We start from the raw sequence: 24,333 nt of genomic DNA on the forward strand, positions 1-24,333 counted from the left end.
TTCAGTTTACTTCTGTCCATTTGTCCAGGGTCACTGACCTTTACATAGACTTTGGCTTTAAACTTGTTTGGTTGGAGCTGTCCGCTCCCGTGCCTCGGATTTTGTCGTGCTCAAACGCGTGTAGATGTTGACGAATCAGAAGAAAAGTGCATAAATTGAGCAGAATTGGTTACCTGCTAACTCCAGTGGAAGTTGGTAGCCTGGTCCGTGAGCCAAAATAAAGCTGATAGCTTCCAGGTTTGCATCTGTGCCGTGCATCCCGCTGCACATGTGCATTGTGCTTGCGAGTTCCCACAGAACCCGTGGACTTGAAGTGATAATGTCACATAAACACACCGACCTTTGAAGGTGCTAGGAAGGTTTTAGAAGTGGGAAACCTGCACAATAAAAGAGGAAACTGGGCCGTAAACTGGCTTCTAGCTCAGCATACGTCCCTTAATCATAATAGAGCTCTTTGCCGTTTTTACATGTATTCCCATGTATTACCACTGGGGCCTTTAGGTGACAGGAACTAAAACAGACAGAGGCTGAACTGATGAGACTGCATCATTTGTGGTCTGTATATGATAAATAAAGGGTTTCTTTTGAATTGTAAATCATGCAGACATGTGGGAGAAAAACCCCAGAATATAAATATAACATATACATTTGCATGATATGGGCCCTTTAACTCAGACTGCTTTGTTCCCGTGGGTTAAAAATGCAAAGCTAGTAAGAGTATAAATATTATTGTTTTCCTTCGTGTGTGAACATCTCAGCTTTTGGAGATCGGTGGTTTTGTCAGGACAGCTGTCAAATGCAACACATTAGCTGAACAGGATGATGGTTATAATCACGAGCATTAATTTAGTTCCCTTTTTGCTGCTGTAATTTTTGCCACTATTCTTGATTTTTCTTGTGTGGAGAGATGAAGGAAACGATTTTCAAGGCCTGAAATTACATAAGAAATTCCATCCCTCAATTATTTTTTAAAGTGCTTTCCTGTATTCATCTCGAAATTTTCTTTTCCTATCACACTGCAGAGTCTTTCTGGCCTGCAGTTTAATTCCTTAAAACACCACGGGTATCTTAATTATGTGTCCTGCAGCCAGAGCAGAAGAGAACGCTGTTCAGAAAAAAAAAGGGAAGATATCAATCAAAAATGTCTTTCTGGAGAAATTCTACATAGTGAATGAATAAATCAGCGATTTAATGGCATTTTACTTAAAAGAAGCAGAAATATGCTCTTGTCTTTATCCCCCTGGCAGAGGGAGATGTCTGGATTATGACACGTAAAAGCCGAGACCTTTAGCGGGAGAGAGAAAAACAAACCTCTCATCCTGGCTGCAGTTCGCATTACGAAGCCCTACACGGCAAATTCCTCCGCAACACAAAGTCTGCGATGTTTCCTTTCATCCTCCTCGTTATCACCGTTAAACAAGTTTGCCCGTTTTTTTCTTTTGTTGATTTGAGACAAGCCATTAGTGTTTTGCTTTGTTTACTCCCGCTCATGATTGCCTTAGATGTTTTTAAGCAGCAGCTCTGCTCCAAATGGAGGCAAGCCCTGCCTGTAATAGATTGTGACAGGTAATCCAAACACATAACATTAGAATAAGAAGCAGCCACTGATCCAGCCAACTCAAAAAGCCCCCACAGGCAATTGCAAGAAGTCTTCTTGCAGTTGCAGCATAGTTCAGAAGACTAAAAATACATCTGTCGTTCCATGGAGAAATTCCCGGGAATTTTGTAGAAAACGGGGTGCCACTATCGGTCAGATCGCTTTAACTACTTTCCAGATTTCTGCGCATCACTTTTGTTTTTCTTTTGATTAAATAGTTTGTGTCTTTTCATATGTCGAGGTTGCATTTTTGTCTGAAGCGAAAGAGAAAAAATGCAGATGAATAAATCAGCGACTGCTGCTGCAGTGATCCTGTTACTGATGCTTTCAAGCTTCCTCTGATAATAACAGAGTTAAATAAAAATCACAGCAATTCTTAGCATCCTCTGCAGAATACATTCAAAGTGTGGATTAAAAAAAAGTTTGACTTTGATTTTAAAGAATTGACCTTTCTCTATGAAATAGTGCTGGATGAGATTGTGATGAATAATGTATGAAGAATGAGATACTGTAAATCCAAGAGCAGTAAAAGGCAGGTGAATAGTGCACCGTGTTATGAAAGTTGTCTTTCATACAATGCATCGCTTCTTTCTCACTGAGAGAAGTCTCTGCTATTGATGTGTGGCTTTCAAAAAGATTGTCTGAGGTCAAGGTGAAACATGAACTTGTAATGCAAAGTTTAAGAAGTGCAGAGAGAAAAAAGCAGGAGAGAATATTTCTGAGCAGCACAGAGTTAGAAATACTCATCGCCGATGGCATTATGGTGACAGTAACTTGACCCTGTGAACCCGGGCTGTACCTGTTACTAGAGCAGGGCGATATGACCAAAAATATTTATCACGATATACATTTGAAAATTTGTGACAACGATATAACTGACGATATAATTGACACTAGACAAAATACTTTATAACTTTATTAGTGGGGGAAAAAAATCAATGTATTTTCACTTAAACAAGCAGCTGTTTTTTTTATGTGCATTAAAGTTACATAAAAATTTAACAGTGCACATGCAAATTCCTTGCTGACAGTTTAACCAAAAGGCATTTCCAGTGGAAATTGGCTGACATATCCTCAGCATAACCATGTACAATATCCACAAAACTTAAAAAGAGGCTATACACACACAATACGGTAATTTACATTGAAGCACAGTAGGTATCACTCCGCAAGGCTCCTGACTACGATAGCCGTAATGCTCCGACAATCCATCAAGCGGTGCGGCTTCCTAGCTTAGCAAAGTCGTACTAAAACATTTGACAGATTTTCGAGCGCCGTGTACGACATAAAATCGTTTCGAGGTCAGTAAACACAAGCAGAATTCATACATAAGGCACACGGGATTATAAGGGTCACTGTCGATTTTCAGAAAAATCAAAGGATTGATTTTAAGTGTGCCGTATTTTCCAAAATACGGCCGTCGCTAGCATGCGCTACCAAAAATAGTGCTTTGTTGTGTATCTGATGGACAAAAGCCAAACCAGTTCCACACCACTGAACTTGCAGCATTTTTACAAACCAATTCTGGTCCCTGGGTGATCGATTGGTGCATCTGTGGTAGATTTACCATTTGGACAAAGGAAAAAAACAAACTGCCGCTGTGAGAGTATGAAACGGACTACGTGATGCTGATGTTTATATCTATATGCTGGTCTGTTTGCATTTCTCTGCAGTCATGAATGATACTGTTGGAGCACTTAAATACTGAACAACAGTTACTTTACTAAAATGCAGGAAAGAGAGACGACTTCAGGTCTGATCAGACATTTACAGAACATGTGACTACCAAGGGGACCAATCAGATTTGGTGTTGCTTCACTTCACTTTGATTTGTAACTAACTAACTATGGTGTAACTATAGTCTGGGTATGCTGGAGAGTCACCGTACTGCTAACACAAGGCTATAACAGGTGCATAAATCCCTTCTTATGAGGCATGGTGGAGGCAACATTGGGCTCTGAAAGTGCTTCTCATGTTCGGGGAAATCTGCTAACAGATTTGACGATTTTAGAAAGTTTTTGAATAACATGTTTTCAATTTTAATGTAATTTAGAAGTTCGACTAGTGCATATGTTTCAAATGAAAGCTACAACACAGTAGAGTGTGCAAACAGTGAAGGAGTCTGAACACTTTATCGGACGTCTTCTCACAGGTGAAAGGCCCAGAAAAGACGCTGGAAGAGAGGCGCTCCAGTCTGGACGCAGAGATCGACTCCCTCACCAGCATACTGGCAGACCTGGAGAGCAGCTCGCCCTACAAGCATCGAAGCACACAAGTACGTAACCTACAAAATGTCATGCAGATGTGAATTTAAGGCTGTGCTTTTCTTGGGCATTTACTGCAGGCCAAAGTTGAAAATGACTTTTACCGTTTTCAGTTTATGCACGACCTGTAAGGAAACATTAGCCTTTTAATATTGTCAAATACATTTTACAGAAACTAAATGTCAGCAGAATTGATGCTTTTACTTGTAATACTTAAAAACCTTGGTAGAACATGAAGCACGCTGTTATCAAATGCTTTTACTGAAGTATGTGAGTGCAGCCACTGTTGGCATTCAGTAACACTTATATCCGCACAATAAACGGCACACTTATAGACCTGTAGCTGCTCTCCTGTGAAGTGTGCTAAAAAATGCAAAGAATAATTAAAGTTTTTTAAATCGTTGAATGTTGCAAAATACAAATTAGGTTTCCACATGAAACAGACCCATATATGTTGCATCTTTTTAAAAAAAAAAATGCAATAATGACAAAATGAGTCTTGACCTATATCATTAGTTGATATTAAACGATATTAACGGCAACTTCAAAAAGTCAAAGCCTTGGGCAGTTCACTAAATTGTTTGACACACAATGAATGTAGGACAAGCGGATAAAAAAACCTTAACCAATTGTGTTTGGCGTAGGAAGGCTCAGTGGGGCTTTGAACACATGCAGATCATTTCTCTAGTGACATATTCGAGCAAAAATGAAATACCTGAAAGGGCGTTCTCTGTGGGGGCCTCATACTCTGTGGATATGTGGCAAAAGCGGAATTAAAACAAATCTTAAAGGTGTTGCTTTTTCTGTGGATTATTTACAGAATAGTTACCATATCTGCTTTGTTTCCTTGTACATTTATTCAAGTATTTATATGTAAGTCAATAATTTAAGACTGTGAATTAGTGATGTGGGTATTCGTGGGGTCCAGTGACCTTTGTGTGAGTTCAGGAAACAATTCTTCAGCGACTTTAAAATGTAAAACGCTTCGGTTTTGGAAACTCACACGAGGCAAAGTTAGGTTTACAAGTAGTCTGAGAAACATGGTATTTTGGGGGACGTGTGCAATGTGAAAAAGCCAAACGAAGACTGAAGATTGCAAGTGTTGACGTCCTTTGGTTAGGTGACTCCTGGCTCTCTGGTTAGAGGGAGAGGGAAGGGTGTACTGCTCACAGAGTTAAAATTATTGCACCACACAGGGGAAACAAAGCGGAGACGGAGAGAAAGGAAGTAAACGCTGCGGTTCTGAAATGATACGCTTTAACGGCAGTAACTAAAATCTGACTTGATGATTTCTAGTATGCTTACTGTTGTGGTGAGCGAGTGTGTTCGTGGGTGCTGATGTGGGGAAACTGTAATAACATGAAATTATGTGCTCATAAAATATTGTGAAATGCTCTTTTGACAAATCAAATTGACATCTCAGCGTATGTTTTTTTTAGTACAAACAAGGTAAAAAGACGATTCAGAGTCTGAGCAGATCGGGACGTCTGCAGGTCTCTGTCTCGTCTCTGTCAGGTTTCCGAGAACTCGTCTTTGTAGTACTGGACAAGCATCGTGTTTGATAATATTGTATGCTATATTTCAGTTTTCATCCAGAGGTGGCACCGGTTTGAACCATTCTGCAAAATTAAATTCTACTGACTTTTTTCATTTAGTTATGCAAAAAGCAAAATTTGCTGTTAAGATAAATAACTGCTGGAGCTCCACAAGTTAACACATTGCAGAAGAGGACGGCATAAATAACAGAACCTTGTTTAAAGGTAAAAAGTGATGAAAAATGAATGAAAACATGGCATTTTGTGGAGAAATCACTATTTTTCTTTCGAGCTGATTTTCTTTTTGGCACGTTTTAAACATGTTGAGTCGATTTGTTGTTGTACATTAAAACTCCATCATCTTATTTCTGATGATTCTATGACACAGTTTGATGCGCGTGCATGCATATGTGTAAAGCAACCTGTGTAAAGTGTAAAGCAACCTGTCCAGCGTGTACCCCGCTTCTCGCCCTAACTCGCAGCCCGACAGCTGGTATTACTTTTTTTTTAGCTCCAGCTCTCCGTGACCTTGAATTGGATATTTGGAAGAAGATAGATTGATGGAATTTTTTTGGTTAATTCTGGTAGACTTTTTTTAAAGGAGTAGTTTGACATTTTGGTTTCTTTCAGTGGGCTGGCAGCCCATCTGAGTTCCCGCCTAAGACTAAACCCCCTGCTGGTCCTGACCGTGAAATCTTGATAGCCTGTTTTTGCTGTTAACTCTTCTAAAGCTATAAAAACATCTTGAAAAAGAAGTAATGAGTACTATTTTAACTTTTCAACATTGATTGTCATTCTTTGCTGTATGTGACTGATGGTTCTCTCTTGCTGGTTTTAGGGTTAAACAGTTGATGTGGATTGATAGTGTCACTGCCCCATCCCATCCTCTTATTGGTTGAAGTCACAGTGCTGAGGCTGACAACTTCTGTGGCAGAAATTCTGCACTTATTGCCCCCTCCATATCTTTCCATTTAGTGTGCATGGCTCGTGCCAGTTGGCAGGTAGTTTTTCTATGAATTATTAAAGACCATCGATGCTTGTAGTTGTTTTCTGTTGTTGCATAAGTGACTCTGCTTTTTATTTTAAAGAACTTCATTTGCATTTCTGCCAGTCTGCAAGTCAGCTCAAATTTTACTGTTCCAGCTTGCGTTTCTTACAGCGGTTAGCGTGTTCTGGGTTCAAATCCACCGGCTTGCTGAAGCCTTTCTTTGTGGACTTTACCTGTTTGGGTTCTCTCCGGGTTCTTGGGTTTTCTCCCAGACTCTCATGTTTTAGGTCAGGAATTTGACTGTGAATGATGATCTCTCTCTGATAGACTTAAAGGTGTACCAAGGCAGGGGTTGAACTACGTGATGGCACCCTAATCTCCGCTGAGGCAATCAGATGGATTATCTGCAATTGCTTGGAAAAAACAAAACATATATATGTATATGAAAATAATCAGTTAAAAAAGGGCCTGTCTATACAGAGTTTATAGGGCTTATCAGTGGTTTTTATTAAAAACAATGACTACCTATAATATGTAACTAGAGCCCTTCCACCAACAGAGCTTGTGAATATGTAAGGAACAGGCATGAGTGACATCAGCCTTCTCATCTCATCGTTGCCACCCCCAAAAGAACAAAGTGTGAAGATCCACAGTCTTTTTCTATACTTGGGTGCCATTGCTGACCTGTAAGCATCACAAAGGTAGCTGCTGAAGTTGCTGTTTTTACATAAATCTGCCAATTGGAGCTTTTAATTTATAAATAATTATTTGGGCTAATATTGTGGCATTAAAATCAAGTCACAAAATGAGTCTTTCCACATTAAATACACCTCTGCCTTTGGGCTGATCAGAGATCTGTTTCACCGAAATGACTGGTAAAAGTCATTCACTGGTATATGAAAGTTGGCAACTTGCTGTAAAATACTCAGATTTCCTGAAATGTGAAAACAGACATTTTAACAGTGGAGTTAACAGTATAACTATTTTCTCTATTCTTCTGTGTAAAGCTGTACAGTATACAAGAGCTGACCTTCAGACTGCAGCCCTACAATATACTGTTTATAGTCTACGTGCTGTTAGCTGTCAGTGTTACAAGGTCATGAATTTTAACAGTGTGGAGAACACAAAGCATCTGTGTTTCCTTTATTCTCTTTGTCTTTCTTATAAACACATAAGGATTTCTAGTCATACTTACAATGCACGGGTGCCCACACGTACACGTGTAATAAAAGGAAGCACATCTCTGGGATGTGAAGCTTCTAGCTGCTGGCCTTTTTTTTTCCTAAATAAAATATATGATAAGTGCATACCTTTCCTGAAGAGAAAAACCGTGCAGTGTGTATTAACAGGGGTCTGAAAGCTTTTGTCAACATGACTTGAAAAATTGATGTGCACCTCTACAGCTCTGTTAGAGGCCAGCTTCCCAATGTCGTACTAACTAATGTGTGTCTGTCGTGTTGGTTCTACCTGTGAGGGTCAGATGTGATCTGCGCGTTTATTTTGATCATAATCTGCTGCGAGATTTCGGGGTTATGGGTGGGAAGCCACACCACCTGTGTCTCAGCAGAGTGCGCATACGTTCTGTGACATGTATTAATTATGAAATGTTTCACGTCGGACGTTTTGCAGAGTTTTCCAACATCTCTCTGCTACCATGATGCCCTTTTGCGGTTGCCGTGTAAAAGATTTAGCTTTCTATTTGATTGTTTATTTTCCAGAGATACGAGCACTCTGCAATGCACGCACATGTGCACCCACACACACACACAGACAGAGTTACTTTCTACTCAGCTGATGCTGATTCTAGCTGATTAACTCAGGTTGACCTTTTCCCCTACCCAGCTGCTCCTGTCAGTCCATGCTCAGGCTCTTTCAATGCATTATGTACAACATAACACTGGTGTATGTGTGTGCGTGTGTGTGTGTGTTTAATGGGCCAGGTTTCGTACTCCAGCATCAGTACAACTGCTGCACAGTAATCTTCCACTTGTATAAGCAAAAGAGCAACGAGTGCTCTTGATTTAAGCTTTCTGTGCACAGGCAATCACACAGCCAGCACTCCAAAATCAATAGACCACCCTGCGCTCTGCCTTCAAGCTTCTAGGAGAGGACTCTTCCCTCCCGACGGAAAATTTGGAATCAGAGAGGGGACCTTATGTGTGCTCGCCTCCCAGATGAAATTGAAATGGACGTTGCTGCTCATTCATAAAAATCTAAGTAGCATTCCTGCGAACATTCAGCCGGCACTGATGCTTCACAGACATCAAAACAATTTTGTTTGCTTTAGTTGGTATTCTCTGTGGCATAACAGTGGGTAATGAAATGTGATCATTATATAATTCCCATTTGTTCTCTCTCCAGTTCCATCTTAGATGCCATTTGTTATTTGACACAGTTAACTAAGTTTGTGCTGCAGTTTGCTTGCTTTATCCTGTGACAGCAGAAATTAAGGAAACGCTGATAATAATGTTTCAGCCTTTATCGAGTTAGTGGTTTCTGTTATTCCTGGTGAAATCAAAAGCATCTTAATGTTATTAAAAGAGAATTTCTTTAATTTTCTTTCACTGATTTGTTGCTTTAAGTGTAATTTTGTTTATTAGAAATAATTTCTATTAACAGTGCACAGATTCACTGGCTTCACTTCTCTTTCTTCTTCACTTCTGAAAAATGTAAACTGTAGCCAACAAAGTGATAAAATGAATATTTTTACTGTTTAAACCTGATCAGTTTACACCTTTGCTATTCTTGCGGTGACAGGACAAAGTGTCTTCTGTCCAAAAATAGGTATGTACTGCAGTCAGACATCATGCAGTCGCTCTTGTAACACCAGCGTGCTGCTTTGTAGAACCAATCAGATGTCATATTTTATTATACAACAGGTTTTTTGCCTTCCAGAGCTCTCTAACAAGGTTACAATCACTGACATAAAATCTATAGCAGCAAAGCATCCTTGTAAATGAATTTAATTTATCTTTACTCATAAGATTGGAGCCTTCCATGTAATATACTCATAATACAGACACACTGTCCTCTGTGGGCATGACTGTCAGGCTGTACATTAAGCTAAAAGAGGCTATGCTGTTCAAATGAATTTTCTTTTGCATATACACACTTCAAGCCATTTTTGGCATTTCCAATTGTAAGATTTTGCTTGTTGAGGTGGGCTCGACATTAATACTTTTACTTTCAGATAGCTGCTGTTTTGTTTTTTTAATTATTTTTTCTTTTTAAAGTTAAATATTTTAGCTTAAATCAGAAACACGAAAATTAAAAATTTTGTTTTTCTTTTTTTTTCTCCTCGAAACACCTCATTGCTGAACTGCAATAGCTTCATGGTCCACTGAGGGACCACAGCCCACATTTTAAGAATCACTGTTCTAAGTGAAAAGTTCAGGGACATCTAAAACTGCCAAAATATATATCTAAAAACAAAATACGTAACAAAGAATAAAAGATGTTAAACTTTAAGGCCCAAGAGTCGTGTTGTCGTCTGACCTCCACTGTTTGAAACCACTAAAAGTATATAAAGATGCAGCATTCTAAAGCCAGTTCGTTAAATTCATTTCCACCTAGATATTCTACAAAGTGCACAGCGGAAGCGCTTAGGAACCACAACTGCTCATGAAGTTACAGAGCGAGGTTGCCGTGTGCTGAGTCATAGATGTAGCGTGTGCTCTGCTGACTCAATAACTAAGGAGCTCCAAACCTCCTCTAGCATCAACATCAGCACAAAAACTGTGAGCCAGGAGCTTCACAGCATAGGTTTCCATGTCTGAGCAGCTCCTGTAGGTCTAATGTGTTGGTGGCCCAGTACTTTTGTCCATATAGTGTAGTGGGGCGACCGTGGCTCAGGGGGTTGGGAAGCGTATCTGTAACCGGAAGGTCGCCGGTTCGATCCCCGGGCTCTCTGTCCTGGTTGTTGTGTCCTTGGGCAAGACACTTTACCCTACCGCCCACTGGTGTTGGCCAGAGGGGCCGATGGCGCAATATGGCCTCGCTTCTGTCAGTCTGCCCCAGGGCAGCTGTGGCTACAACCGTAGCTTGCCTCCACCAGTGAATGAATAGTGGCATTGTAAAGCGCTTTGGGTGCCTTGAAAAGCGCTATATAAATCCAATCCATTATTATTATTATTAGCTTACTGGAACCACTGATCTTCCCACAAATTTGCCAGTGTTATCTGCTTCAGTTACCCGCTTTGTTAGCACAAAGTAGCTATCAACTAGGCCCCTTAAAATGAATTGCGCTTGGGTATTGCACCATACCGAGCTCTTGCTGGAAGTTAGAGACAGGATGAGTATGAAAACCTAGGGCAAGCCTATTCAAATGGCAGCCCGCGGGCCACATGCGGCCCAGAAGCAACCTGCGAGTGGCCGCATGTGGTCCTGGCAGAAACACAGAGAAAACACAAAAAATTAATTAATTAAAAAAAATTAAAGATTCCTACAGCGTAGTGTAGACTGTGAATGCAACACTCCTAGTAGCCTAGCAATATTTAACCCACAATGCACCGTGATGTAAACATATCAAACTATCATCATAATGTATGATGCAACAACAGCATGTCTTTCTCAGTCCAAAAGCGTAAAATTGACAATTAAAACCTTCGGTTTAACCCTGCCTGGACTGACAAATACTTATTCATTTTACCGCCAAATCCAAATGCCAAACCTATGTGTTTAATTTGCAGTGAGTGTGTTGCGGTACTTACGAAGGCACCACAATGACAAACACCAATGTTTCCTGCACAAACTTTCCAGAGCAATCTCAGGAGAGGGCTGCAAAAGTACAGTTTAATTGCGAGTTTAATAATCTTACAACCGGATTTGTACTACCATGAGGGTCCTGTACAGCCCAAGAGAGCTGCAGCAGCTTCCCTTCTTGTTTGCTGGATCTTGGCGAAGAAGAGCAAGCCTTTCACAGATTCTGAAACGGTGAAATACTGCATGCTGGCCGTGGTGGATGCGGTGATAAGTGACGAAAAAATGAAAGTCAGTGTGATATCTGCTATTAAAAACGTACCCCTGTCAGACAGTTCAAATATTCATAGAGTTGAAGTTCTGGCTTGAAATGCTGTTACATGACCTGAAGAAAACTGATGTAATGTCAGGATGGCAGAAGGTGGGTTCACAGACAGAACTGATAATGCACAGTTGTGCATATATGTCCGTTTTTTGGATGGCAAATTGCTCGGTTTACTACCGTTAGAGGGACACACACAGCTGGCGAAATAATGTTTGAGAAGATTTCAGGGTTTTTTGAGGAAAATGGTCTGATATGAAGCGTGACGGATATACTAGTGACGGATGGGGTCCATCCATGGGAGGAAAAGTGAGTGGTCAGCAAAATATTTATTTTAATTTGAAAGGGAATTATCGAAATGTTTTTTTGTTATTGTTTGAAATGTGCAAAAAAAAAAAAAGTTTGGTTATAGCTCCCTTTTTTTAAATGGACCTTTTGGTGTGAATTTGTGAGAGGTCACCAGGTTTACAGGGGAAAAAAGAATAAAAAATTACTTGTTTTTCAATACAGTTTGAAATTGATTATGATCTGCTGCTTACTGGCTGCAAAAAAAATATCTGGCCCAGTTAAATTCCCCGGTTTGAAAATCTGGCCCAACTAACTTTTTAGTTGAATAGTCATGACCTAGGGTGTTAGCCCAGGTGGAGCTGCTGGGGGTGCAGATCTTTATGGTAAACCTTATTTGTGCAGCATTAATTTAAAAAATGATCACCAACACACTATTTAGAATTAAAGAATGAAATTGCTGCTTTTTGAATACAGCAAGCAGCCACCACTGGGCCACCTTTTTGCGCTCCATCACTGCCTTACTGCTTGTTCGAAACCTTGTTTGAATCTTTAATAACTGTTTTTATTTGGCGCGGTGATCGGAGGAAACACAGGAGAGTGTGTTCATGCTAAGTCCTGCAAGTGAAATGCACTGAAATCTGAGCCCAACCAGCCCTGCTAATATGCAGCGTAGGCCTGTCTAAGCACATCAGATCTGTTGTGGGGGAGTTAACAAGGAGGCCCAGATGAGTGTCAAAACAGTGTGCTTATCAAGCACCAGAGCAGCACCACTGCTTTGGTGGAGGCTGCAGAAGCTTCTCCTGTAACCTCTAATTCACACTGACCTGTGGTGCATTTCTAGTAATCAGATGAATCAGCAGCCCTCCTACTGAGATTCTTCAACATCCAGTTTATTTTGTAAACTGTCAGAAGAAAGCAGAATATTTCAACTCTCATGCGTGCCTTGACATCAAAGCTAAATATGGTGGATGGATATAAGAATAAATGTATAACTTTCTTGTCTTAAGGATATTTTAAAATCCACATATCTGCACTCTGTCAAATCTGATTTATTTGGTGTATCTGCTCACACTGATTGCATTCACAGGCAGAGATTGATAGATTTGGTGCCCTGCTGTTGGCTGACTATAGAAAGCATATTCTGCTACTACGCACAGACACAAGGGAAAATACAGAAGCAAAAAGTGTCACCTAGTCCGCCAACAGCAGGCAGTAATTACTGTAGTTGTTTCTAATCCCTGTTACATGCTGTAAAATGTAAAATGTGTTGACTTTCGGAATAGGAAATGTCATATCTGAAGCTCAAAGACATTTCATTTGAGTCCTATTTTAATATGAAAGAAGTTCAAACAAATAGTCTGCAAACATGTTTTTTCTTTTCGAGGAGAAATGTGTACACAGCACTAATGTACTTTACTCGTTAGCCACTGTATAACCAATTAAGTAACCAGTCCCCTCCCCCCCAAAATAAGCAGTGACATTTTTGTCCCAATTAAATTCTAATGTGCTTTCTCCATTAAAGCAGCAGCAGCAGCTCGTTCTGATCTGATTCAGTCTGTTATGATAAGATTTAAGTTGAAATTAAAAAGCTCTCCCCGTCTGATGGCTCCACTCGCTGTGAAACAATAATGTGCAACGCGATGAATAAAATATTGAAAGCCCGGGCTCACTAAATGACATACACTTGCCCCCATAGTAAACTTCCCCAGTTCTGCCATGCTGCATCAGGAGGGGTTTGATGGTGTCTTGGTGTGCGGTGCTTTAACTGAGGTAGCATCTTTCCAGATGGATTCAAAGAGGGAGAGATGCTCAGCTGTTACTAGGCTGCCCTCTGGCAGTGCCACAGCTTCTGGGAGCAAGGTTGTGCGACTCACTTACACTCATGGTTCCACCTCAATTAAAAACCAGTCAGCGAAGCGGTTTCTTTGTTTCCACGCATGCAGGGAACTTTAGCGTGCAAATGTTGGTGCTGTCTGGAACGATGACTGCTGATCATGGTGGTGCCTTTCAGAAAAGAGAAATGACTGGACCCTGGACTTGTTTTCTGTCACCCGATAAGTTGAGGGCTCTCTGACTTATGCTGTTTGCGCTCTTCACTTCTCTCGACAGAAGTTTGTTTGATCTACATGTTGAGTATCGTCCCCAGAAAGTGGAGCACACAGTTTTGTGGGTTTAAAAGGTTTCCACCAGTGTTTTATTATCCCAGTGGTTCAATGGGTTTAGGCTCACACCCCACTGGTCCTAAACATCAGGATTTTTTATTTATTTATAGACAATATATGCAACCATAATGTTTTTTAATGTACTTTATTATCCTACCACTACTGCTATCTGTTTTCACGCACCAGCTTATATGAGAACATAAAATAAGATAATAAAAAATCAAAGCAAATGTTGGGGCTTAATCATAATGAAGTCATAGGTATATATACCTATACACTACTTTGTATAGGCATATATGCTAGAAGTAGTTGCTGGGTCTTTGGTTAAAGTCTTTATTGTACTGTATAGCTGCAAGCAATGGCTTATTCTTAAGAGGCACCTTTTAGATTACTCCTTCACTAGAATATACAGTATATAATGTTTGGAAGCCTGAAATCTAAGTTTCCAGTTTTTACAGTTTTCAGCTGCATAGTGCATAGTTTGTCTGTCCGGGTATGTTAAGCTAGCAGCCTGGAGGGCACTCACAACCATCTAAATTATCAGTCATGTAAAGTATGAACGTGGATTAATGAATAAAAGTAACTTAAGGTCAAAACATTATCTGAACTGTCACTACCAATTTCTTCCTTGGGATAGGCTCCCAAGAAGATGGTTTAAGAACAAGTCAGGGCTTTAAAATGCTAATAAAGTAGTCATACGTGCGACTATCTTCACTATCTTTCACCTGATTGCATTTGTGTACAACTGTTCTGCCTGTCCCATTGAAGCTGTTTATATATGTATATTTAATACAGAAAATAAGCAAAAACAAATACAGTAGGTCCACAATAAAAGACAAGCTCAAGCCAATTTTAAATTTGCTGTAATTTTTTGCAGTATTAGGCAAGGCAAGGCAAGTTTATTTGTATAGCACAATTCAACAACAAGGTGATTCAAAGTGCTTTACAGAGACATTAGAAACAGAGAACAATAAAAAGCTGATATTTTAAAATTGATTAAAAACAAGCAAAATAAAGACTACATTAACAAACCAACAAACAAGCAAACACCGTATATAAAATCAAAAAAGATAAATCAGAACAGATAAATCAGTAGTTAAATGTTAAGTTTTGAATTTAAGGCTTAACGTGTGGATTTGGTGCTTTATCAAATGCAGCTTGAGAAAGGTGAGTCTTCAACCTGGATTTAAATAACTGAGTGTTCAGCTGATCTGCGGCTTTCTGGGAGTTTGTTCCAGATATAAGGGAGCATAAAAGCTGAATGCAGCTTCCTCCGTGTCTGGTTCTGAACTCTGGGAACTGATAAAAGACCGGATCCAGATGACCTGAGGGATCTGGATGGTTCATACTGGGTCAGGAGGTCATTGATGTATTTTGGTCCTAAACCATTCAGAGCTTTATAGGCCAGCATCAGAACTTTAAAGTCTATCCTCTGACGGACAGGCAGCCAGTGTAAGGACCTCAGAGCTGGACTGATGTGGTCCACTTTTTTGGTCTTAGTGAGGACTCGAGCAGCAGAGTTCTGAATGAGCTGTAGTTGTCTGACTGATTTTTTAGGTAGACCTGTAAAGATGCTGTTACAGTAATCAAGCCTACTAAAGATGAATGCATGGACTAGTTTTTCCAGGTCCTGTTGAGACATCAGATCTTTTATCCTTGATATATTCTTGAGGTGATAGTAAGCTGACTTTGTTATTGTCTTAATGTGTTTTTCTAAGTTTAGGTCTGCATCCATCACTACACCCAAATTTCTCACCTGGTTTGTGGTTTTTAGATGTATAGATTGAAGTTCTCTGGTGACCTGTAATCGTTTTTCTTTGGCGCCAAAGACTATTACCTCAGTTTTGTTTTTGTTTAGCTGGAGAAAATTGTGGCACAACCAGTCATTGATTTCCTCAATGCATTTACCAAGAGCCTGTACAGAGCCTCGGTCTCCTGGTGACATTGTGATATATATTTGTGTGTCATCTGCATAGCTGTGATAGTTTATTTTGTTGTTGTTTATAATCTGTGCCAGTGGAAGCATGTAAATGTTAAACAGAAGGGGTCCCAAGATGGAACCTTGGGGAACTCCACATGTGATACTTGTCTGCTCAGATGTGAAGTTACCTATTGATACAAAGTATTTCCTGTTTTCTAAGTATGTTTTGAACCAGTTTAGTACAGTTCCTGAAAGACCTGTCCAGTTCTCCAGTCGTTTGAGTAATATGTTGTGGTCAACTGTATCAAATGCTGCACTGAGATCCAGTAAAACTAGGACTGACATTTTTCCACTGTCTGTATTCAGACATATGTCATTAAACACTTTGGTCAGAGCGGTTTCAGTGCTGTGGTTCTGTCTAAAACCTGACTGGAAGGCATCGTAGCAGTTATCCTGTTTTAAGAAGTAATTGAGCTGTTGAGAAACTGCTTTTTCAATGATCTTACTTAAAAACGGGAGATTTCAGATCGGCCTGTAGTTGTTCATTTGTGTCTTGTCAAGATTGTCCTTTTTCAGTATAGGTTTGATTACAGCAGTTTTTAGTGATTCTGGAAACACACCTGATAATAAAGAAAAGTTGACGATCTGTAACAGGTCTGACTCTAAAGTCTTTGAGACCTTTTTGAAAAAACTTGTTGGCAGGACATCTAAACAGCAGGAGGAGGAGTTCAGTTGACCTAAGATGTCCTCCAGGTCTTTGCTGTTAATCGGGTGAAACTGTTTCATGGTGTTTAAACAGTTTTTTTGGTGGACACAGTACATATCCTGGATCTGCTGTTGATGTACCAATTGCTTGTCTAATTTTTTGGATTTTTTCAGTGAAGAATTTGGCAAAGTCATTGCAGGCCATGGTCGAATGAAGTTCAGCTGCCACTGACACAGGAGGGTTTGTTAGCCTGTCAACTGTAGAAAATAAGACCCGAGCATTATGGCTGTTTTTAGTGATGATGTCAGAGAAGTAGGACCTCCTTGCATTCCTCAGTTGTAAATTATAATTGTGAAGTTTCTCTTTCTCTATGTGCTTTTATGTGTGCCCTATTTCTCCAACTGCCCCACACAGAAAAAGTGTTTTTATTTAAAAAGCTGGCAGGTACAGTATGTTTCATCTCTTTGGCTAACACTGTGTGAAATCCCAAATAGAAAGGCACCGTCACTCATCCGAAAAAGCCACAGCGCTGCATTGTTCTGCTTGCGTTTTTTTTTTCTCATTGTCAGATATCCTGATGTCTCTATAATAAGTTGTCATGTCCATACAAAACAGATGAGCATTATTGAAGTGTGCTGACAGTTCAGCTAAAGTCGAGCGCTTGAAATGCTGCTGAGATGGATCTTACCACATGAGTGCCCTTAGGAGGCCTTACTTCACACTGTGCCAGTCAAGCCATACTGTGACGCTCCCATCTCTCAACAGGCAGAGCGTTGCGTCTGGCACTCACTGTCACAACATGGCAGAATGATAGGCTCGCGCTGCTTGCTCCCAAATCTCCCACTGATCGTGGCGTCTGCTGAGCGATCTCAGAAAATATCGACTATAGACCTCTGCGGTGGTACCTCGGCTCCTTGACAGTGTGATAGGGTTTATGACCTTTCCTCTTGTTAGGCTCAAACTCTGGAGTCATCTTGTGGGAATTTGTATAATCCCCTCAGGTGTGCTGTTCATCCTTTCCACATTTAGTTGCTTTTGAGGTGCCAGAACAATAACAAATCAAATGCTATATTAATAAATGTGTCAGAATATTGTAAGAAACACAAGATCTGAAACATTAATTCTGTCATTGGGGGTGTTTGTGACTCTTCTGCTTCTGGATGCTGTCCAAAAATCTCTTATTTTCACTGTTTCATACTTTTCCGTTTTCAGATTGGACTCTTTGGTTCATTTTTCTTTTTTTCGTACGAGTGATGCCGTGAGCTAACCCACCCATTAATGAGATGATTAATGATTATTCAAAAGTTGTGGCTGATTGGTGTAGAACACCATTGTTCGACCGTTTCTCAGCCTCAGGTTCAACCCCAGGGTCTGACTTGAGGTTTAGTCCAAACTCACCTCCCATCACCTCGTCGTTTCCCGCCGTCTTCTTCTTTGTTTTGTTGCCTTTTACGTCCTTTGACTGTGACCACAGTGGCAAACTTGGCTCTAAATTTTCATTGAGGAACACTTACAATAGAGTGCATGTAGTGACACTATAGTAGCAAAAAAGGTCAGTCAGAGTGAACGCGAGTAGCTGGCTGCTGTTATGCCTTTAAGGACAAATTGTAGCCAAACAAATGTGCGTTTTACACATAAGCAGTTCAAGCTGTGAGGACAAAATGTTTTTCTGCTCAGAGGTGACAGCTCAGTAATATTAGCCTCAGTTGTTTCCAGCTTGTGCCGCTGTCACTGGTCATGACACTGGTATGTATGCTAGCCAGCCTCTTATTCCTTATTAAAGGTCAAGGCTGTAGGCAACTATTTTTTGCAATGGATATTTTGCTCTTCGGGGCTCCGACACAGTGTGCGATTGTTCTTCAGCTCATCTCCCCGAGCTGATCGGACTGTATCGAGACGACGCTCCAGTGCTGTAATTATAGGGTTTCTTGGTGTCTAAGATTTTCCTCTGTTTGTTTTATACACTGCAATTCTCTTTGATTGCTTTGCTGCAGTATGGAACAATGATGTCGCCACAGTGCCGGTGGCACCCATTGACCTTAAGGTCAATCTGGCAGCAGGTTCTGAATTTTGACAGGGGCAGCCAACTGTGGAGAGAGGCGCACGCCTTCAGGCGCTCTGTGTGTTCCGTCAATGTTCGTTAGTCAAATAAACTGTGTAGTATCACCCCTTTGTCTTTTATTAACAGGGTGAACCAATGACAAATTTACTTAGAGCCAGGAAGCTGTGACAGTGTGTGTAACCTGCCTCTTTACATCATCGAATACCAATGCTAAAAGGCTTACCGTCAACTGCTGTCATCGCGCATTATCTGTATACCCCATAACACGTGCAAGCTTACAGTACACAAGCGAGCGCGCGCAGCTTCTAAGACAGCCATCTCTGGGATTGATGACATCGACACACTGTAAGCGATGGACGTTTTCAACAGCCGAATATTTCTCCCGAAGCGGGAGAGGTCACAAGTGCACAAAGAGCTCATTACAGAGATGAGTCAGAGATGTGTGGTGAGAGGCTGGCCTGTAGTTCTGCAGGAGGTGAATGAAACAATTAGTTTCTGCTGTGCGAGAGCTACAAAACACACATTTCCCTCTTTTGTAAAGATAGCCTGCAGAAGTGCCACGATCGGTAACTTTTCACACAGTATTCCCGAAAATGATTTTTCAGTTGCATCAGTGAGTAATACGCCCTACTTTGTATGATGTTGTTACATCATCCTAGAAATATTACATACTTTTCCCCCTGAAACCTAGTTTTTTAGGGGATTACATAACCATGAATTTTGAAACATGGACTTAATGTTCAACTACAACGTCTCTAGGTTGTCTTGGTGGTAAGAGCATAGATTCTCCATGTCATGTCTTACAGCTGCCTGTATGTCTGTGTGCATTTCAAAAGTGTTTGTACAGGAGCTCCACAGACTGATATTAGTTACTGTAAATGGGAAAAATAGAAAAGAAAACAGTTCCTTAACCTTAAAAATAGAAGTGTGGCTGTATTATATTAATCCAAATTTCATACAACACATTAGGAATGCTGTCGTTTGAGAATCTCCATAAACTGCAAGTTGAATTTGTTTATTAGGATTACTGTTGTAAACACCTTTGCACATAAAAATGCATCACCAGATGATAATAATGTATTTTTTCCTGTTTGTTTCTTTTAATTATTGACTAAAGATAAAATGATAAATCATCTAGATTGCTAGGTCAGTTCACACCCCATATATTTGCTGTATGCCTTTATAAAAACATAGTTAACCCTCAGTCTAGGGCTGTGCGATATGACCAAGATCTCATATCCCGATATAAGACATCTATCGTCTCAATAACGATATAAATCACAAAAATTTTACATTTTCTGAAAATTCTGTGAATCTCGGGCAGCTCGACTTGCGTGAAGTGTTTCCAGCTGCGCGTCATGTAGCTGGAGTCGAGTGTTTTAACCGATGCATGAAACGATACATTTTTAGACATAAGTTGTAACGGTGCCGTTTTATTTGTGAGTATTTATTACACGGCGTGCTGCGGGGAAAAGCCTGTTCTAACGTTTGAGCCTAAAGTTTATTTTTTAGCACCTGGCGGCTCTTTTTTGCTTCTCATCCGTAAATAATCTGCTCTTTCACGTGATTCAGTTTATTTTGAAAAGTCTCAACAGGATCTTGAGCTTTATTGTGAAAGGTTTATGTGGAAAATAAATAAGCGGACACGCGAGGGTTTTACCATCATTGTTGCTAACCACAACGCATGAAAACAGGCGCTTGCCCGTCTGTAGTGTGGTTATATTAAATATGAGAGAAAGAGAGAACTTTAAGAAATTAATATAGCCACTACAGTGACCATCAAAACGATGAAAAAATATTGCCGTAAACAGTTTATTTTGCGACACCAGAAAACAAATGATAGCGTAAAATGAAACGATAGACGTTTTTATATCGTCATCCGATATATATCGTTATATCGAACAGCCCTACCTCAGTCCATTAATCATTTAATCATTGTCTTTTAAACTGCTGCATGTCTGTTCAGACAGCTGTTCCTTTACCACATGCATGTGAGTGACTATCTTCAATCATTGAAAGCTACTACGAGAATGTATTTATTTATATTAAAATGTACACATTAGCTGCTTACTTGCCAGGTTTTGAACGTGTAGACACAAGGATCTAATATTTAGAGCAAGTGCTTGGTTAATAATTCAGTTTTACAAAATTTTGCATAAATATTTTTCCCCTCATGGGCTTCAAACATAAATTTAAACATAATTTATGGAAAATCAGTATTAGAAAATGCTAATTAGCGTATATTGTCTATTATTTTTCATTGAAATCACTCATAGCCCTTTTTATTGGATCTGTGAATCTGATATTTTTACATTAATCTCTTCAGTGAGTAGGACCAGTTTTCACAACTCTAATAGAAATCAGGATTTCCGAAGAATATGCAAAAGGAAAATATAAACTAATATGTTCTTCTAATATTACTGCGATATAGAGCTGGATCTAATTCTGCAGCAATGCCACTGAACCAGCAGAGACGAAAAAGGTTATCAAGATGGTTTTTAAGAAGCCAAACAACATACAGGGGGAAAAAACATGTACCAGATAAAGGGAATAAAATATTTTTCATGTATGTAAATGTAAAAAGAAGGTTTATAATTAAGTATTTAAATAAATTGTTTAAAGAAAATAATTTCTCAGTTGATTTAGTGTAGTGGTGTACACATTAACAAGCCTAGCAAGCGGTTCAGGACCAGGAAGATATGGACACTCCTCGGGGGTTGAATCTGGCGTGAAAATATGCCGAGTCAAATATGCGGAGCTGCCTGCTGTAGCGATGCCTTAAAAATAAGCAAGAAGCAGTCGTAGATGTTGTAAACACATTTGGCTGATGCCCCAATACTGTTTTATTTTTGCTGTTAATATGAGCAGCAGTAGTCTGCTTACTTTCTCAAAGGACACGAGTATTGAATTCGTGTCTACAAAGTGATCAGTAACCAGTTGTAGTGGTAGTGTTTCAAGAGAAAAAGATGCGACACGATAAAGTTTATCAATTCAACATTTATTTCAGGCGAGGATAGAAGCATTTCTGAAATATTCACTCATAAAAGCGGGGCTCATTTGAAGGGGCGAAAGCAGAATTAGATATGCAGATAAACGATCCACAGAACAAAACATTCCCTATATGTGTGTATATGTGTTATCTGCAAACAGAGTGAGATAACCCAAAAGAGCTAGAGGTCTTGCCACGTTCCACAGACACATTATTTAATCATATTTAATATGCCTTATCTGGAACTATTTTAGGAAGAGAATTGATACCCCCAATTTCATGACTGTACTGTTAAATGTGCCTGTTGTGCCTGACTGTGGGGGGAAGATTAATGCACGCATCAGTGTTGATTGGGAATTCTTCCATGGTCATAGTGTAACTGCTGAAAAGGACAGATGCAAATGGACAGCAGAGCCAAACGGGGGGAGCAGCTTCTTTGTACGAATGAGAGACAGAAAAAAAGTTGAGAGAAAAATATCCAAGGTCTTAGATGAGTCTGAAAAGATGCAGAACTTCTCTCTCTTTAGGGGTTTTCCCCAAGCTTGCTGAAAAAAGAAAAAAAAAAAAAAAATCCCCCACCCTCGTGGTTTGAAATGCAAAGTTAACAGTTTTACTCAGCCCCCCCTAAAGGCTTGTATAGTCTCTCCTAATCTTTTTTAATGTGTCAAAAGGCTTTCTTGAGAGTCTCTGTGAAATTTCACACTTAAGTTGTTTGCAAAGTCAGTCTGAATTACAGTGTAGAGTGAGGGTTAACTTTTCTGAAGGGGTCGGGGAAACTTTTTAAAGTCTGTATGTTGTGTTTGTGTATGGCAGAAGGGGGAGGAAGGCGTGAGGGTGTTTAGAAATCAGTGATGCTGCTTGTATGTCCACACTCGGATGTGAAAAACAGGTAATATCATTTTTCAGCTTTAGTGGAATTTTAATTGTGATAATAAAATCCGAAATTTTATTTTAGTGAACAAAGCATTGGCAAGTTTTGATTTGTAATAGTGCATACTGTACTGTGCTCACATGCAGCTCTTTTGTATATCAAATTATCACCTCAGTACGAGGGAGGTCTGTTTTTATATGCAACACCGGGATTTTGTGCAACAAAGAGAGGGCTTTGTGGTACTGCAGTGATTTACTCAAAAATTGCAAAAAGTAGTAAAAAGACATGAAAGAAATCTCTTTAAAAGGTTTCTCTAATGAAGAGGAAACAAAGCAAATGTTTTTGTCATGGTGGCCGTAACACTTTGATAAGCATTACTTCCAGATATGAACTAATGCTTTAATCATAGGTTGCATACAGTTGGGACGTCCCACTTTATTAGTGCCAAAAACCAAGCTGTGCAAAAGTCTTGAGCCACCCCCCTTATTCTTTATCATTTGGTTGCAAGGAGCGACACTTTCTAAAAGAGATGTTGAGCAATAGTTCTCCAGGCTTTCTGCAGGTATGATATTTTTCTTTGTCTTTTTCACTCATTTTCAGTTCAGTCCTTGTACCTGCACATTTTCAAACATTTGTTAAGCCACTTAACACTGACCTATGAACCAAGGCACCTAACAGAAGGGAGGAACCAGTGTTGGGTTTACAGATAGCAGACAACTTAGAAACAAAATAACATATTTTAAATAGTATCTTTAAGCATTTTGTTACCAGCAGCCTGTTACAAAAATAAATAAATCAATAAATCCCTGCACCTATTTCTCATTTTCGTAGCAAAATATAAGGTCATGAGAGGTGGCTCAAGACTTTTGAACAATACTGTATGCAGGTTAGGCTCTTTTTTATTTATATATATATATATATATATCCATCTGTCCATCCATAACACTGAGCGATGAGGGGTCTCAACCTTTTATCCAAGACAAAGCCCAGACATCTTTATATGCAGAATTATTTCCACAGTTTATATTTGAGATATTATTCTTTCACTCACCTTTCATTGCCAAAGGTGAGGGTCATCGACAGCTTCACTCCCCTCTCTTCCCTATGACCAGCCTGGACAGCATCTTCATCCCTGCAGATGCTGCATCGTGCTCTTTTACTAGAGAGCCAAGAATTTCAACACTATTTAACAAAAGCAAAAAAAAAAACCCCAAACATATTGCATACTGTGATAGTATGGGGTTAGCAGTGATAATCATCATCATCACTGCTGACATATAGATCTTTAGTTGATTTACAGTGATGAGCCCAAGCATTATAACATTTTAATACTGGGATATGTCATGTTCTGAGTTATGTTACATGGCATAAGAGTCAGTTCTCATAGTGTGTTCATTTGGGAGAAAAGAGCAGGTGCAAACAGGAGCAGGTCTTTGGAGGATGTGCTGGAAAAAATCAGATCCTTCCAGGATTTTAAAGGATTTGCTGTTAATGTCTGGTTTCCTGAGACTCCTGGGAAACTTCACAGGCCATATAGGACACCAGGATGGTGGATCGAAACTGTTTTGATGGGACACGAAGGCCCAACAGCATAAGGCAGAGGTGGTGATAATTATGGCTTAATGAGCGGGCTTTAATTGTAAAGCCTACACAAGAATGTGCTCTTCTAATTGAGTCAGTGTTCTGCAGTTTTACCCATTTTTGCTCAAAATAAATACTCTTTATAAATGTTACCAGCTAATAACATTCAGTATTATCAATACAAAGAGTCTCAGATCCTGCCTGTCAATCGCTTCCCTTCGATGCACTGATAGTGCCTCCGACTGGCCTCGTTAAGGTTGGCAGGTCAAGACGTAAAAAGAGTTTAGTCGATATGAAAATCTTTTACCCTGCACAGACTTTTCTTTCTGATTTGGTGCATTGAGCAGTT

At 39.8% G+C, this 24,333-nt stretch overlaps 1 protein-coding gene across 3 annotated transcripts in view; it reads left to right on the forward strand.

The window, feature by feature from the left end:
* LOC120738733 (LIM domain containing preferred translocation partner in lipoma) overlaps positions 1-24,333 on the forward strand; it is a 183,657-nt gene that overhangs the window by 87,641 nt on the left and 71,683 nt on the right. For all 3 annotated transcript variants that reach the window (XM_040040154.1, XM_040040156.1, XM_040040157.1), the window contains one exon: positions 3,750-3,872. In XM_040040154.1, the coding sequence (XP_039896088.1) occupies positions 3,750-3,872 (123 nt within the window). The remainder of the gene's footprint in view (positions 1-3,749; positions 3,873-24,333) is intronic.

This window comes from Simochromis diagramma, unplaced genomic scaffold (assembly GCF_900408965.1).
Source record: "Simochromis diagramma unplaced genomic scaffold, fSimDia1.1 OVJJ01000026.1, whole genome shotgun sequence".
In the NCBI taxonomy this organism is placed as follows: Eukaryota; Metazoa; Chordata; class Actinopteri; order Cichliformes; family Cichlidae; genus Simochromis; species Simochromis diagramma.